The following is a 17,512-nucleotide window of genomic DNA, read 5'->3' as shown; positions in this document are numbered from 1 at the left end:
AGGCCAACAATCCCTCAAACAAAAAAAACCTCTTGTAACAAAACGGCTGCTCGTGAAACTGGCCGCCACGTTTCGCCCACAAAAATATACAGTCACTTCACAATATATTTCTGTGAAGCGCTTCGTGATGTCTCAATGACGCGATCAGGCGCTACATCGAATGTAAGGATTATTATTATTGTCATTCCCATCGAACATGCGAGTTGCTGTCATCAATGCTGGACTCTAATGCCATTGTTTTTTTTTTTTTGCTCTTTCCCCGCTTCCCATTCCCGATCGGTTAAAGGCAAAGATTCTAATCTTAAAGATCTCCCACTAAAGTCTCTTATTCCTAAAAACCTGTGTCGAAAGTCGCCGATAAGGCTGTCGTGTAGCGCCCTCCGGGGGCCATCCTCTGGTATTAATGCTGCCTTGTCCGGTCTAAAATGCTGACAGCACAAGAATTATTTCGCCTCGATTTTCCAGCGCCTTACGATATCACAGCGCTTTACAGTCACAAGTGGCGTGGACCGTTTTTTGTGGGAAAATGTGGCGAAGTAAAGTGAGCGAGTGACCACCTTTCCCCCCCCCCCCCCCGCCCCCCCCGGATTCTCGGTCAGCACACTGGGAGAATCTTCCCTTCTCGTTTCCAATATTCTCGCGGCATCTTTTAACGCTCGGCCTGAAACAGGTACGAACAGGTCTCATCCGAAGGACGGCGCCTCCGACCGTGAGGTGCACGGGCGAAGGTCGAACTTCTTGAAGGCGCCAGCCGCCTTTGTGACACTTTTAGAAACATATTTTACAATCTCTCCTTCTCCCCCCCCCCCCATCCCTCCCCTCCCGCCCGCGGGTGGCAATACCCCAGCTCAGAGGTCATTGTGCAGCGGCCGACACTGAGGGTCGTGTTTGTAATCCCCCTGGTCTTCCAACACACCGTCCGGGGCGCAAACCCAGGGATCCGAGGTCAGCCACTGCCATTTGCTCAGCTGCCCCTTCAACTGGGCCAGAGTGTCCTGGTACTGGGGGTCCTCGGCCAGGTTGTGGATCTCGGTGGGGTCGGTGTCGAGGTCGAAGAGCTCCCAGCGCTGCCGGTAATAATAGCCAGCCAGCGACTTGTACCAGTGGGTGGGTCTCCCCGACTCGGTCCTGTTCAGCAGGTCCTGGAAGGTGGGCGACAGGTAAAAGTCCTGGTCGATGGGGAAGGGCATCTTGTAGTTGATGTTGTGGAGGAGCCGGTATTGGCCGCTGTGCACCGCTCGCATCGGGTAGTACATGGTGACCTCGTGGTGACTCTGGCTCCCAAAGGCCGTCGCCCACGGCTGCTCCGACACCAGAGCCGGGAGCAGGGATTTTCCCGTCAGCTGCACGTCGGTGCCCTTCCCGAATATGGAGTAAGCCGGGTAAGGGATGGAGAACCAGTCCAGGATCGTCGGGGTTATGTCTGCGGGGTTGAAAACACCAGGAAAGAGACGGTTAAAACAGTAAGCGTCTGCTTGGGGTGGGTCCCACCACCAGCGTCTATAGCACGGGGACGCACATTCTGGGCAACCCAAGGCTTGGCTCTTGCCAAACTGCGCCTAATACTTCCCAGAATTGGGTAAACAGGATGTGTCCTCCAAGGAGAGAGAGAGAGAGAGAGAGCGCATTCCATTCCAACAATCTATCTCTGGAATTTTCCATGTGTCGTTGGGACACCCGGAATTCGCAGCTTGGTTTGGATACTCTCAAACACGGTGATGGGTTCCCGCGTGTGTTAGACACGGCAGCCCATTGCGCACAGGTTTTGTCCTGCCCGGGGAATCGAACCCGTGTCCTCTTGCTTGCGACGCTGTACAGCCAGGAATATTATTATTATTGTTATTATTAGCCAGGATTATTGTGACGGCTGATTACCGAGCAGGCTGGTGTAGGAGGCGCTGACCTGCCCCCAGCGCTGGCGATGCTCGGGGGACGAGACGAGCAGAGGCTCGGCCACTCCGCTCCGGTACAGATTGGTTCTGCCGTTGGGGAAGGGGACGCCGTTGTCGGAGCTGTAAATGACCAGCGTGTCATCCTGGTGCCCGGCCTCCCGCAGCTCCTTCAGCACCAGCCCGATCCCTGCCCCGGCCACGAACAGGAAACGTCAGCAACAACAACTCGCATTTCGATAGCACCCTTCACTTGGGGTTGTGTCTCGGAGCGCTTGACAGTGGCGGAGCCTGACACCGAGCCCGTGGGAAGAGGAGGTGACCGTAGGCACAGTCGAAGAGGAAGGTCTTCAGGCGCGACCTGGAACGTGAGCAACAACGCAGCACGGAGACACGATAGGGCAACGCGCAGTCACTCGCTGCAGTGAGCCGGGTGGGGGTTGGGGGAACTGTGGCAACCAGGGTGGGGAGGGGGAAGAGACTTACTGCCGGTCGCTGTGTCAATGTGTCGTGGGAGGTTACCTTGGTCCAGGCGGCTGATTGTCGTATACTGAGCGGCCAGGTCAGCGCGGGCGGCCGGTGTGTCAGGAACAAAGTGCAGGACCTGGAGAGAGACGCAGAATGAGAGGCACATCAGTCACTCTCCTGTCGGAATGTTCTCCCCCCACCTTACAATAATGACAATCGTTGCATTTGAATACAGAGCCTTATCACATCGTTGCAACGTCTCAAAGTTTGTGGAACATTCGCTCTGTGCAAATTGGCTTTGTTTAGTCACCTACAAAGCACGTAGTCACAACACTTTAACGTGAATCGCGGGAAGTGTTTTGAGATGGGATAAGCTGCCTGTAAAAAAGTGTAACTTTGTTCTTTCTCGCCTTGACTTGTTCCGGGGTGTAATGCTGTGGTTTCCAGTCCGGGATCCAGCCCATCCCACTCTCCCCGTTCCCAAATTTCTCGCAGAATGGTCCGTACTGGGGATGGGAGTGACCACAGCGATGGGGATCGTGGAAAGCTACGTAGAGGAAGAAGGGACTAGAGAGAGAGAGAGAGAGGGAATGAAGGAGGTTTGTTAGAGTGCAGGAGCGTTGGGGGAGATGTGTAATAATACTTGCATTTGATATGGTGCCTTATCACATCGTTGAAGAATATACTGTAAAGTGAATTGACTATATATTTATATATACTGTGGGTGAAACACGGCACCCAAACTGCGCAGAGCAAAACGGGTTTTGGATTGAGTGACCATTTTTTTTTCTGGGTGGGATTATTACCCCCGGAAAGCGATCCGCCAATTGACAAACAACCGGGTTCCTATTTACTGTTGGGTTAACAGAGGCGTGTGGAGTAAGGAAACTTGCCTAAGGTTTTGCCCTGCCTGGGAATCCAACCCGGGTGGTCTTGCTTGCGAAGCGAGCGCTCTAATCCCTGAGCTACAGAACTCCACAAGCGAGACTCACCTGGGATCGGAGCTGTGTAGGAAGTCCCGCACCAGCTGTCTGATTTTCGTGATGTTCCTCCCGACCTGCAGGATGGAGTGGTTCTCCTCGGTCTGGGCATAGTCAAACGGGTAAACCCAGGCCGGCCCCACGTGCTTCTTCCCGATTATACCTTCAAACAGAGACAGGCGCCGGCGGGCAATTAAACCAGAGCTCGCTGCCGGTAACTGGTGACAGCCGCTGACCACTGCAAACCCCCCATCACTGAAACTCCCTCCGACTCACTCGCTCCCCACTTTATCTATCTGTAGATAAAAGCCTCCTCCTGAAAAAATCCTGCCTCGTTGTTCGGCCGTGTCTACGATCACCACCCTCCCTGCTGAGTGTCTTGACACCAAATCTCCGTAAAGCACTCTGCGATATTGTCCTACATGAAAGATGCTGTGTAAGCGCAAATTGTTGTTATTGCTGTTGCTGGCTGTGCGTGTGGGTATGTGTGCGTGTGTCTCTGTCTCTCTCTCTCACACACACACACACGTTCTTCTGAATGTGTTTTGACTGTTCCTCGTGGAGAATGGAACATTTGCTTGTTCACTTTGTGACTGTTTGCAGGACCTTCTTTCTGCTCCTCCTCTTCTGCTTTTGTCTGTAAAGAGTCGTCACAGTCGCAGGAATTGCTGTAAAGTTCTTCGAGGAGTTTCAGCGGGAAATGAGGCGAGTGTGTGTGTGTGTGTATATATTAAAAAAAAGTTTTTTTCTCGCCAACCTGTCCTGATGTGAGCTTGGCTGAGCAGCTGCGGTAAACTGCGGACGTTGTCGAAGGAGTTGAAGTGGTGGGTTCCCTGGTGTAGTCCGTACATCCCATTCTGGTGCTGCAAGAGGAGGCGAGGCTGAGCGAGGGCGCAGAAACACGGGATTTCTCCCACAAAATATGCAGTCACTCCACTTTACAGTATAGCCTGAGCAAGGTGGGGGTAGGAGGGTGACTGAAGGCGCAGTCCAAGAGGAGGGTCTTGAGCCTGGCCTTGGAGGAGGAAAGTTAGGGGGCTGAGGCAGACAGACTGTGGGATGGAGTTTGAGAGGGTGGGAGCAGAAAGAACAGATCAGTGTGGCTCCAGCCAGGAGGAACCAGGAGGAGGGTGGGGGGCTGGGAGATTGTGCAGAGTCAGGCAGTGACGGTACCTGTGGGAGTCCAGTTAGGATGGTGGACCGGCTTGGGGAGCAGCTGCTGACGGAGGTGAAGGCATTGCGGAATATCACGCTGCGGGAGGCGAGCTGGCTTAGGCTCGGCGTCCTCACTGCGCTGTTGTTGTACACCTCTGTCTCGAAGCCGGCGTCATCCGCTGTCAATCACACGTACAAGTCAGCTGTCAATCACACTAACCCGCTGACTCCCCAACTCCCACGGGCTACAACCTCATCACATCCCCACGAGTCGTAGGAGCCGGAGGAGAGTGGTGACACTGTGAGAGACTGGGCTGGGGGAGTATTACACAGTGAGAATGGCCTCACTGGCCCTGGGCTTGCAAAAAGGGAATGATTGTGTGAGGGGATGGGGCATCACACCTGTCACCTCTATCACAAATTGGCAGTGGGGTGGTGGCGCAGCATATGAACCCTTGTTTTGGAATAGTAATCCTTGCATTTAGTGTTGAGCATTATCACGTCTCGGAAGGACGTCTCAAGGCGCTTCGCAGGATTTACCGCGAAATGGAGTGACTGTGTATTTGTTGGCAAACACGGCCGGACAACTCGTGCACAGCAACGTCCCACAAGCAGCTACGGAGTGAGCGGCCAACTTTATTCGGTGGGCTGTTGGCCAGCGCACCGAAATACCGCCAACGGGCTCTCGAGCCATCCACCCGAACAGGTTGATGGGACCGCCTCGGTCGCACCTCGGGGTGGGGTGGGTGAAGCAATCCTGTCGCAGTATTAACTCACCAACGATCAGAAGCACATTCCTCTTCTGTTGGGCGGCATGAGAGCCCAGGAGGAGCACCAGGGAAACAGCACAGGCGCTGACCCGGAGCCACGAGCCAAACATCCTGAAGGCACAACACAACACAACACAGCACAGCACCGCTTAACTGAGGAATAACAACATTGACAGATGCAACTGAATGAATCCGCAGCTTGTGGTGGGGGGGGGGAGGGGGTGGGGGTGGGGGGTCAGTGGGGGGGGGAGGGGGGTCAGTGGGGGGGGGAGGGGGTTGGGTGCCAATCCGCTGATGGGTTGGGACCGAGCGTGACGGGAAGGCGGCCCTTTAAAGTCAATGAAAGGCCCTTTTCATCACCGGCGTCAATGGGCATTAGAGACGGCGGCGGCTGAACACTGACACGTGACTCCGCATTGCTTTCCCGGAAGTGAAAATGGATACTTTGTCGCCGTGTGACCAGACGGTCACGTGACGCGGTCTGCCCCGCCCCCTCCCTCCCCCGGCCCCGCCCCTCCCTCCCCCGGCCCCGCCCCCTCCAAATCACTTCTGTCTGCACCGACTGTCCCCATCTCCGGCCGTGTGGGGCTCTGGTTGGTATATGAATTTAGCAGCACCTGTGGGGGGGTTTTTTGGGGGGGAATGTAATAGAATTAATTCACCCTCTTACCCCCCCACTTCCCCCCCTCCCACTTCCCCCCCTCCCCCCCTCCCACTTCACCCTCCCACTTCCCCCCCCACTTCCCCCCCACACTTCCCCCCCCTCCCACTTCCCCCTCACCCCCCCACTTCCCCCTCACCCCCCCCCACTTCCCCCTCACCCCCCCCACTTCCCCCTCACCCCCCCCCACTTCCCCCTCACCCCCCCCCACTTCCCCTCACCCCCCCCCCACTTCTCCCCCCCCCCCACCTCTCACTGACTCCAGAGTTTTTATTGACTGTGACACTTATTTCCTTCCTTCTCAGCTGAAGTCTCAAAGGGGGTTCCCGACGCTTTTTCGTTGTAAACACTTTGATTTATTTATTATATATAATATATATATGTGGACATTCACGGACACCGATGCCCTGTACACATTGGCTTCTTTTCGTCCCCGCAAACCTTTCCTTCTCATTCCCCCCTCTGCCCTAAATCAAAAGTATTTTCTGAACTCCTCCCCATCCCCACCACCACTTCCTCCTCCTCCACCACCTCCTCCTCCTCCTCCTTTCCTCGACGTATCCGGGCAACTTTCCCGGATATTTTCTTCCTCTGTGTTATTTGCATTTCCCTTTCGCGTGTCCCAGGAATCTCCCCCCCAAGTCTCGCTTCGTGGAAGGTGTTTGGATCAGTTGCGTCTAATCGTGTGGGAGACGGTGGAGGCGAATAGTCCTGACTATTTGAAAGTTGATCTAAAAAAATAAGGAATGATATATTTTTTAAAAAAAGTCTCCAAATCTCTCCCCCTCTCCACCCCCCCCATGTGGAATAACCGTGTATATTTGACTCAAAATCAGAGAGGGCTGGGAACACTCAGCAGGTCAGGTGAGTGTTCCCAGCCCTCTCTGTGTTTGTTTTAGATTTCCAGCACCTGCAGTATTTTGTATTTTATGTATATTTGAGGTGTGGTCCCCACCAAGTTAACCGCACCTGTGTCTCGTGCCCAGAGCCCTCGGTCACGCCTGGAGCCGTGCGTGTCCCTATTGCACAGTGGCCTCTCGGAGGAGCGGTTGCGTGAACAAACCATGACCGGCTCCTGAGGCTGAGAGGAGGGAGAGCAATGGACCGAGCGAGGATTCGAGCGAGATGCCTGTTTGGTGCAGCCATTGCCAGCCTGAGGAAATGCTGCTCTTACGGAACCTTCCGGGCTGTGTTCCCGATACTGGGCTGGCTGCCCCGCTACTCCAGCCACTGGCTGCGCATGGACCTACTGGCGGGTGTGACGGTGGGACTGACTGTGGTTCCCCAAGCCTTAGCCTACGCCGAGATAGCAGGACTTCCCGTCCAGGTTGGTGCTCTGGCTGTTTGTTTTCCACCCTTGCTCTTTTGCTTTTCTTTTACATGTTTGTTCTCTCCCACAATCCCCCCCCCTCTTGACCCCCCCACCCCACTTTGGTTTGCCCACCCCCCCACACACACAAAAAAAAAAGCCTCTTGAGGTCTGCCCCCAGTTTGACATAATGGGATGTTATCGCCGAACAATGAAAGACTTGCCCATGTCAGATGCCCAGTTTGGGTATTCCGCTAATCTGTCCCTGTCACACATGACCAACCCCCCCCACCCTCTCTACCATCGGTCCCAAGAAATACCTCTTTGACCGTGCCTTCATCCATCCTCCCACTCCTCTTGCCCTCCACCGCTCTTGACTAAAAGACCCAGCTCGGATGCAAATATTTCACTGTCCAGTGCCTTGGGACATCCTCCTGATATGAAAGACGCTGTGTAAAATGCAATTTGTGTTTTTTTTGGTGGTGTTAGTTCTCTGTCTCGAGTGTCACTTGGCAACACGGTTTCTGATGGGGAATGGAAATCAGGTCCCAGTCACATTAATACTGATCCCCAAACACTGGCCTAGGAAGGAGTAACTATTTGCAATACCAACTTGCTTTTACATGGTGCCCTTCACGCAGGATAGTGTCTTGGAGCGCTGCACGATGATGGGGTTGGACACCGAGCAAGGGAGAGGGGGGTGGGAAGCTTGCCCACACCATTCTGAGTGGCTGGGGGGTTGGGGGTGGGGGCTCATTTCAGAGACTCATTACCATTTCTTTTGTGCTCAGTATGGACTCTACTCCTCGTTTATGGGCAGCTTTGTTTACTGCCTACTTGGCACTTCCAAAGACATCACGTTGGGTCCCACAGCCATCATGTCCCTCCTGGTCTCCATCTACGCATTCCATGATCCGGCGTATGCTGTACTCCTGGCATTCCTCTCCGGCTGTGTCCAGCTCGCGATGGGCATTCTCCGCCTCGGTAAGAATTGGGTGCACCAAACCCGAGTTAGCCCACGCTGGTGGCTCCAGAGCAGATGATGATTATGAGCCATTGACATGAGTAGAACCAATTCCTTTCGCCCTCCAATGTTTCCTCACATGATGTAATCTAATCTTGGGCAGTTCACAGGGTGGATACCGGCGCTATACAAATGTAATACAATTGTTTTTTCTGAGACCTGTTTGCTGGTTGTTCTGGTAAATTGCCAACACACTTTGTCTTACCAGATCTGATAATTCACTGCATTTGCATCAAACAGTAACTCGATTATCTCCCCTCGTAGGCTTCCTTGTTGACTTCATCTCTTTACCGGTCATCAAGGGATTCACCTCTTCTGCTGCACTGACCATTGGCTTTGGGCAAGTGAAGGTAAGGAGACCCACTAGAAGACCTGGGGCTCATGTTACTTGGCAGTGAGCTCCAATAGAGGATTACCATTTCTGCTGCCATCTGAGAGTCTTCTTACAAAAGATGGTAATGCTTTTGTAGTTGAGAACAATTATTGGGTGGATAATGAATGACTTCCAAACATAAGATCGCTCCATGACTAAAGATAGAATAAACTCCGATCAGATCTTCATCCAATGGGTTGCAGGAGGAGTACTGCCCCAATGTCGCTCGTCCAAGCCTAGGTCTTCCTTCTTGAGGCTGGGATGATCTTGACCCTGAAGTGCTCTTTGGTCAACAAAGTCTCTTGACCATTGCAAGCATGGAACAAGTCTCCCAATCTCCTCCCTTCCCTATCAATCTGAGATGAAATGCCTTGTGGCCGTGCATCTGCTCTGCCCAACAAGTGTGGCGTATTTTGCTGTGCAAATGTGACTGACCCACTGTCAGGGCTGGGATTTTGGTGGGTAGGGTTGAAGAGGTTAACGTTCAACCACCACTGACTTGCACCAATTAATGAAATTGTTGTAAACTATTAAACCCTGCCCAGTCTTTAAAGGGTTAAAACGTTCAGACCAAAATGTAGACGAGATTCCAAGTGATTAAGTGAATTTCCCATGGGATTAAGTGAGTTTCCCATGGGAAAAGCAGTCAAGAACTAGACACTCAATGGACAAGGTTAATGAACCTTAATCTGACAGACTTGTCTTCTCGGATTACTCCTCCTCAATCCCAGAAATCCACAGGAGGAAGATGTGATGGTGACTGTCATTCCCCCCCCGTTGCCTTTGATGTGCTTTTATAATGGGCTAATTTCATTATAATGCAAGATTTGTTGTACTTGACATTGAGATCATTCTGCTCTGTGGACCTAATTTAATCTGGAGATAACAAGCTAGTGTATTAAATGGAATGGAATATTTCTTAATTTCCCCTTTAGCTCAGTGTGATGGAGCTGACTTTGTGGCTTGTTGTTATGAATCAATGAGTGACTTATTATTAAAACTGCATCTGTGGTTCTTTCCTCCTCCTTCCTTGCTCGGCATCCGCTGCGCAGCATTCCGAGATGCTATCCTGCATGAAAGGCGCAAGTTGTTGTTGTTGTTGTTGTTAACTTTCTTGATCTCTTCTCTGTGCAAACAGAACATCCTTGGGCTTCGTGACATCCCACGCCAGTTTTTCCTGGAGGTTTATTATACGTTTCACAATATTATGGAAACCAGGTTGGTACCTTATTATCTCACATTCTGAACTGCCGGACAGTTCTAAAGTTATCAGCCGTGACTCTGGATGTGCACACTCTATGATCCTGCCTACACTTACACTTCCCTTGCGTCTGTGCTGCAGTGAGAGTGCCCCCTCCTGGTTTCACAACTCTGCTGTTCAAAATGAATAACTATTTGAAAACAGGAGGGGGGGTTTCATCCAAGGTTCTGGTCAACGGTCCTCCAGATAAATATCTGGGACCCTGTTATGCGCGCATTTCCCCCAGCGTTACAATGAAACGTCAATCTGGACGATGAGCTCAAAGACCCAATGTGGGGCTTGAACCCGCAGCCTTTTTACTCCAATGCGAAAGTGCTACCAACTGAGCCAGGCTAACGCCTAAATTGTTTCTGACTGTGCTTTCCTTGTGCGCTCACTCAGAGTAGGTGACCTTGTGCTGGGTGTAAGCTGCATTCTTCTGCTGGTGCTTCTGAAGATGATGAAGGGACAGCTGGCTGAGGACTCTGGAGATGAGTCATCTCTCTACCAAGTTTGTCGCACAATCGTCCGGTCTATAGCAACAGGTCAGTGTGACACTTAAACATTTTTTTTCAAAATGTCTCTTTTGTCAATCTGCGTTCACAACCCGTGCAGCTGTTTCACTGAGAAGGTGTTCCTTGTTCTTTTCGCAGCTCGCAATGCGGTGGTGGTGGTAGCTGCAGGCATCGTCGCTTACAGCTTTGAAAATCAAGGGCTCCACGTGTTTGTGCTGACTGGCAAAACCGATCGTGGGCTCCCTCCCTTTCGCCCGCCACCATTCTCCAAAGTATCGCCCAATGGGACCGTGCATTTTGACAAGATGGTCTGGGTAAGCTGTAGGTACGAACATCCACATAGAGGGAAAATGAAGTGTGTGCACACTATTGAGACCTGGCAAATCCGCAATGAATCGAAAACACTGTGGGTAGTTAAACTGCCCGTCCTCCGGAAGAGACACTAAACCAAGGTCTCGTTTGCCTGTTCAGGGAGGATAAAGATCCCAATGGCACTATGTGAAAAGAGAAGGGAGTTTCTCCCTTGTCTTTTCACAAAGTGGATAAAATGCACAGTTATCCCCTCTATAGTATTTTTTAAATGTCTCGATGATGTGAAACCTCTATATCAAATGCAAGAGTTATCATTATTATCAATGAGGCTTGGAAGGTTAAGTATGTTTTCAACTGGAGGGCAAAGCCCGAGCGGGTTAGCAGTTCTAGATTGACAACTGCTTCATACTGTTAATAATGCCCAAATTCACAAGTGCTCAGAACCCATTAATCAGCTCAACCTAGACAGGAGCTCAGCAACGGGAAGTTGGCTAGGTGTTAGTGAAAGCTGCTGGGCTCAGGGGGGGGGCAACTTTGAAACTAGCAACTTAGTAAAAAAAAATTGAACTGCTTAACATGCAAGGCTCTCTCGACACCCTCTGATCTTTCCAGGACATGGGAGCGGGTCTGGCTGTGGTGCCACTAGTTGGATTTTTGGAAAGTATTGCAATAGCCAAAGCCTTCGGTAAGTGACCCTCCAGTTAGACTTCACATGATCGGCTCATTTGATTCCCGTAGACCTGAGGCAATCGATTGCTGAGATGCAGAACCACTTTGATTTATTTGGAGTCTTCATGCAAACGGTAGCACTCTCTCTCCTTGGTCAGAAGGTGGGTTCAAGCCCCGCATCACCAGTTTAAACTCGCACTCTAGGCTGATATGTACATATGTATTATTTTTTAAAAATGCACGAATATTGTATAAATGGTTGACATGACACTGTGATCTGAAAAGTCTGTGTTCCCACAGCAAGCCAGAACAACTATAGAATTGATCCAAATCAGGAGCTCATAGCAATCGGTGAGTTATTTCTTATTATTGATTGGAACACCTTTAAATGCTTAATGGGACCCTTTAGGCATGGTTGTAACGCCCCATCTCTACCCCTAAAACCGTGTCTCTTTTCAATCTAGGTAGCACCAACATCCTGGGCTCATTTGTTTCATCGTACCCAGTTACAGGGAGTTTCGGCAGGTGGGTATTGGGGATTTTATGCATGACTTTCCCAATGGGGCTACCACCCTACAATGGAGTATCGCTCCCATGTATTGGGATGTGGATCCTACACCTGGAACTTCAATGTGAGCAATTTAGGCGGAGACCATTCAGTAGCTAGTTAGTTGATGCAGTGAGTCCTGGGAAGATGATGGATTGAGCTTGTTCCTGAGCCCAACAGGAGAATGTGTTGGGTTAACTCGATGTAATTTCATCTTGGTGTAACTCATTTGATGTAATTTCATCTCTGTGCAAATCTATCTGCTGATCAATAATTCACCTCTCTCTCGTTGCGAGATCCATCATTAATTTATATAATCTCTTTACAGAACAGCAGTGAACTCCCAGACAGGTGTATGCAGTCCTGCTGGGGGAATAATTACTGGTGAGTGATTAGTTTCAGTAACTGCGTCTTTAATGAAAAGCTTGAGGTGGATGTTAAAGTTCTTTCAGACATTTAACCTAAACTGAGGTGTAATTGACTGAGGTAGCTCTCATTGAGTAACTCAGACTTCAATGAGTCTTGGTACTTGGTGACAGGCCATGTTGATCTCTTAATGGCTCTGACATTCTTTGCTTCGTATTTACCTTCAGGTGCCTGGGATGCCTTGCCCCACTTTACCCCTGATGTGCTGAGATCCCACTCTTTTCCCCCATCTATTCCTTCCGCTCTGCCAATCGTGATAAAACAGGCGCTACAAAAAGGTCCAAAGTCTTTCACTTGCATTGGTTGCAATTCTCTGCCCTTTTCCATCCAGGTACCATTGTGCTGCTGTCTCTGGCCTTTCTGACTCCTCTCTTCTACTACGTCCCAAAGGCAGCGCTGGCGGCCGTTATCATTTGTGCCGTGTTGCCTGTGTTTGACGGCGGGATCATTGCCAAGCTGTGGAAAGTGAAAAGTAAGTGCTGGATTGAATTGAGAGTTGGGAGCTTCACTCGTATAATACAGTTTCCCTCAGCTGCCATTTTGCCAGACGTCCCTTCCTACAATTCGCTTCTTAAAATTCAATCCTGTCTTCATCTAACTGCTTCACTTCACTGCATCTCATCTTCTCCCCAGCGTTGGGCAGAGTCCTTGTCCTTCAACTGGATTTTTCCATTGAATTAAAAACATTGTTTGAACCACAACAACTTGCATTTATACAGCACCCTTCATGCAGCGTAGCATCCCGGAACAGCTGAAATGTAAACCATGCATTGTAGAAGGTACTTGGCCATCATGTGACTATTGAGGACAGTAATATAACCACTGTTTCTATTCTGGTTTCTCCAGAGTTGGACTTGTTGCCTTTCTTTGCATCTTTTTTGGGCTGTTTCTGGGAAATCCAGTATGGAATTTTGGCTGGAATGGTTTTGTCTGGGATCATCCTGTTTTACAATATTGCCAGACCAGACGCTAAGGTAAGGATGTAGTTAAATTTAACTGTAGAACCACGTGAACATTAGCATGCAGTACAGTATGTCCATCTATGTGGCATAGGGCTTTTTCCCAGTGAGTCGCTGAGCCATAGAGACAGGGAAGGTCCCAAATTCCAAATGATTGTGTGCTGAGGTAATTATCTTGCAGGATCTGTTCCTGTTGAAGCTTAAGTATATATTGAAACTCAACAAGGTATTTTCCCTCCAACCTGGGAACCCAGAATTGTGGGGATCTCAGAGACAGACCAAGTCTGATGATAGAAGCAATGTAGAAGGGAACAAAGGAGATGATCTCCAGTTGAGAAGCATGGACGATGAGGAATGAGGACTGGATCAGCATCGAAAACGTCCGTCTTCAAGCAGAACGCTTCTAGATGCTGCCGAGTAGGATTGAAAAATTAAAACCAGAAGAGTACTTTCAGACAAACCAAGACAGTGGGACTAGCAGGCACAGGTTGAGTTGAAGGACAATTTCAGAAAAGACACAAAGGTGTATTTCTTCACACAAGAGTAATAAAGATATGGAACTGGAGTCTCGATTTTATTCAAGAAACTGCTGAAGGCAGTATTGGGAGGATGATTGGGTTGGTGTTTTAGAAGGATGAGTTCAAAATGCTTTTTCTTCATCTGAACCTCTTGTTAATCATCGCACTTCAACATTAAACCGTTGGGGGGCGTGCTTATACTGTGGGAAGAGTTCTAAAGTGTACAATAGAGAAACTCTCCAAAGATTGATCTGTCTTCCAATTTCCTGTGTGTGTGTTCTAGATTACAGATCATGGCGTTGTGGTGATCCAGTTGCAAAGTGGTCTCAATTTCCCAGCTGTTGAGTATGTCCGGAACCTTTTGTACAGGCACGGTTTAGAAGGCACGTACAGCTGCAGTGGGGCTCCTTGTCAACCATTCTGACGGGCCTGGATGGATCTGTAACTTTTTCCACTTTGGTGAAAGCTTCTTCGTGAGATATCAAACTTGAGGTCCCATTCCTGCTCCAAAGGAAAAGGAAGCATTTCCTGGTATCCTGACCAGAAATCATAACATAATATAAGAACATAAGAAATGCTAGACGAAAAAAAGCCCAAGGTCCGTCTAGTTCGTCTTCCACCTTCCTGGCGGTCGCATGCACCTATGTCCCGAACTACCTATGTACAATATCCCATAATGTTATTTCCAATAAGAAAACGTATCTAATCCTCCAGACTAATTGGCTGCTTGTTGGAACTTGCTAGCGCTACTGCGAATGCTAGAGAAAAGCTGAGACTAGATCAGGGTTGGGTATTCAAAGCATGATGTGAGGTTCCCTGTAAATTGATGGACTGGCTCTTCAGCTTTGTCAAAAATGATTGACTGTTCTTCGCTCAGGATTTGTTTAAGCTCTGTGCATGTAGAGTTGAGCGATGGAACCATTTTGGGAATATCGTGGAATCTTAATTCTGTTTTTGTTTCTTTCTACAGCCTCGGCTCCTCGTTCTGTAATTCTGGACTGTGTTCATGTGAGCAGCATCGATTACACAGCAGTGAACCTCTTACGAGAGCTGATCTCGGAGTTCCAAGAGAAGGCCGTACCTTTGCTCTTCTCTAATTTGCGGGTATGCAATCACAGCAATTTAATGGGCTTTTACAGATTACTACATAGAAGATCTGGGCAGGAGTGAGAAACCTCTACTTTTTAACAGAAACTTGACATTCAATGTACAAGGATGTCTATTTCAAGCCATTCAGACAACTATTTTCTACCGAATGTAAATGTTAAATGTTCTTAAGTTCACTGTAGCACGAGATACAGAGTGAAGCTCCCTCCTTTTCTACTTTAACCACAGTGTGAACAAGCTTTACTGGGTGTGAACTTTATTTCCATTCCCCATGCCAGTGATTCAAATGATTGTTCTGTATTTCAAACCCATGGCCTTTCCACCAAGTGGCAAATGTTAGAGGTTTCTCTCATGGCGGCAGACTGATCTGATTTGGAGGCTATTCTAGAGATGGAATGAATGTGCTAACCCACTGAACAGCCTAATGTTTTCCTCTTGTTTTGAATGCTAACCATTATTCTAAGTGTACTTTTTTGGGTGATTGAATATCCTTCCTAATGGATTCTGTCTCCAAAGATGGCCAGTGTGAATGATGTGGCCACACTAATATCTATGTGTATCTTTCTCTCACTTAGCTTGAAATTCTGGACATCCTAATTTCAGCGGATATAAAGGGACTGAGATACTTTGATGATACAGAGACAGCACTTCATGTATCCGGTGATGAAACTCACTCATCCTTGACATTTCTTGTTTCTCGTTACGTTTTGCCCCTGACCTCACCTAGTGGTTCCAGCTTGAGATCAAGAACCTCACTGTGGAGAAGTTGTTAGTACAAACTCACGGGAGAGAACTGGGGCAGAGGTGCTCATGTGTTTGTACCACACTCAAAGCCCATGTGGTCTACACAGGCCCTGCCAAAACACTCAGTACACGACCTATCACAAATGTTCAGCTTACAGTGGTGTACCACAAAATTATTATTAAAATACAGTCACTCCACTTTACAATATATACAGTGAAGTGCTTTGAGACGCCTCAATGACATAAGGTGCTGTATCAAATATAATCAAGAGAAAGACTAAAGAAAGCACGTAACTTTCCATACTTGTGTCATATTTCACCTTTAAAAACTGACAAAATACATTTGTTTGGTAGAACATTGGTACCTTGGTCTCTATAGAGAAAATTGGAATGCAGCCTTGTATCAGAGGACCATGATGAAACCCATAATAAATCAGGATCTGGAGGGTAGGGGTAGTAGGGTGAGCGAAGAGGGTCTTGAGACATGCCTTGAAGGAGACACGTGCACCCACCATGTGCAGAAGAAACACAGTCAGCATTCAGTTTAACATGAATAAACCTCAGCGAAAGGGACTGGAGTATTTGAATTCCAGACCTACGCCCCCCCCCCCCCCCCCCCCCCCACATCAAGGCACTGCCATGCAACATTCTATTCCTACATTGCGCTTTTTGTAATCTTAATTAATCTCATCATTCCTTTGATATTTTAGGTGAGACCGCCAGTGTGGTTGGAGGGATGAGCACTGCAAAATCCCTTGTTAATCTAAATCCAGGTACAATGCATTTGAATTCTTTCTCGGAAAAAATACACTTCTCATTCATAGTGTTTGAACGTGTAGAGAACTTTATTCATAAAACACTTTTCCTCTTATCATTCTGTCCTTTACAGATTACCACATAGAAGACCTGGATGGGAGTGAGAAACCTCTGCTTATTAACAGAAACATGACATTTTATTCCTAGTCAGAACATTACTCATCAAATACTGTCGATTCCAGGAGCCATTCTCTCTTCTCATCACTAGAAATTGATGGAAGGAATTGCCAGTCATTCCTTTAGTGATATGCAGTGCTTTTACTTTGTTCACTTGACTCTTTGAGTAAAGTGTAGCAGTATCACAAGCAATGACTTGACTGAATGGTTATCTGGCTAATGAAGAGTTACAAAATAGTGTATCATTTCCCACGTCTTCCAGAGATGGTACACTATACTTGCACAATCTAATTTATTTTTGTATGTTCAATCTGGTTATCTAATCCTCATGTGTTTAAAGTGTATAATCTCTCCCTGGGATGCACTCGTATTAAATACACTTGTCCATTTCTATATCTTCAAGTAGTGACTAAACTTTTGTAAGGTGTCCATTAATTCTCCTACCTCTAGGTACAGATGTTCATTATCTTTTCCCCAGTGCTTAGAGACAGAGAGACTGACTGGAGGAGGGGAGAACTAAAAAGTAAACCTTAGATAAAAGTATTTAACCTTCCATTAAATTGCCTCGATTCTCATGCCTGCTGCTGCTGCTAATTTAGTCCTGATTGTAGAGATCTTATTCATAGTGCAATTTTAATACACAATTGAATTGTGATTGAACTAGCAAGAGTAGATTAATGGTTTACAATTGCCAGCAGTAGGTCTGCCAGTCATGTTTGCAGTCGTATTATTATCTACAGGCTCCCGTTGGGGAATCTGGAGTACTGTCTGACTAAACAACACATGGACTTTGTAATTTGTACATTTCAAACTGGTTGTAAATATTGTATTGGTCAATGGTTGACTGAGAAATAAATACCTTACTAAGCATATTTTAATGTTTGTAGCTCCAGGTTTGTTTAAAGTCTCAACC

General features: G+C 48.4%; 2 protein-coding genes across 3 annotated transcripts; one reads left to right on the top strand and one right to left on the bottom strand.

Moving 5' to 3' along the window:
• Positions 1–573: 573 nt before the first annotated feature.
• sgsh (N-sulfoglucosamine sulfohydrolase (sulfamidase)) lies at positions 574–5,458 on the bottom strand. Of its 2 annotated transcripts, XM_042342586.1 has the most exons (8): positions 5,270–5,458; positions 4,511–4,671; positions 4,095–4,200; positions 3,350–3,500; positions 2,768–2,924; positions 2,412–2,493; positions 1,876–2,079; positions 574–1,423 (listed from the first exon to the last, which is right to left on the bottom strand). In XM_042342586.1, exons 1-8 carry the CDS (start codon positions 5,370–5,372, stop codon positions 849–851), a joined length of 1,539 nt encoding a protein of 512 aa, XP_042198520.1. In that variant the 5' UTR covers positions 5,373–5,458; the 3' UTR covers positions 574–848. The 2 variants fall into 2 exon arrangements, with proteins under 2 accessions (XP_042198520.1, XP_042198521.1); XM_042342587.1 differs by lacking the exon at positions 4,511–4,671 and having other exon boundaries at positions 5,270–5,316.
• Positions 5,459–5,817: 359 nt separating this feature from the next.
• On the top strand, positions 5,818–17,471 carry slc26a11 (solute carrier family 26 member 11). Its single transcript, XM_042342525.1, has 17 exons — positions 5,818–5,855; positions 6,910–7,250; positions 8,024–8,216; positions 8,521–8,606; positions 9,768–9,847; positions 10,272–10,414; positions 10,523–10,698; positions 11,309–11,381; positions 11,666–11,716; positions 11,830–11,890; positions 12,241–12,296; positions 12,670–12,810; positions 13,185–13,312; positions 14,099–14,198; positions 14,786–14,919; positions 15,498–15,582; positions 16,377–17,471. Exons 2-17 carry the CDS (start codon positions 7,023–7,025, stop codon positions 16,565–16,567), a joined length of 1,926 nt encoding a protein of 641 aa, XP_042198459.1. The 5' UTR covers positions 5,818–5,855; positions 6,910–7,022; the 3' UTR covers positions 16,568–17,471.
• The last annotated feature ends 41 nt before the right edge of the window (positions 17,472–17,512 follow it).

The sequence above is a fragment of the Callorhinchus milii genome, unplaced genomic scaffold (assembly GCF_018977255.1).
Source record: "Callorhinchus milii isolate IMCB2004 unplaced genomic scaffold, IMCB_Cmil_1.0 Scaffold20, whole genome shotgun sequence".
In the NCBI taxonomy this organism is placed as follows: Eukaryota; Metazoa; Chordata; class Chondrichthyes; order Chimaeriformes; family Callorhinchidae; genus Callorhinchus; species Callorhinchus milii.
This window is presented reverse-complemented; position numbering and strand designations above follow the sequence as displayed.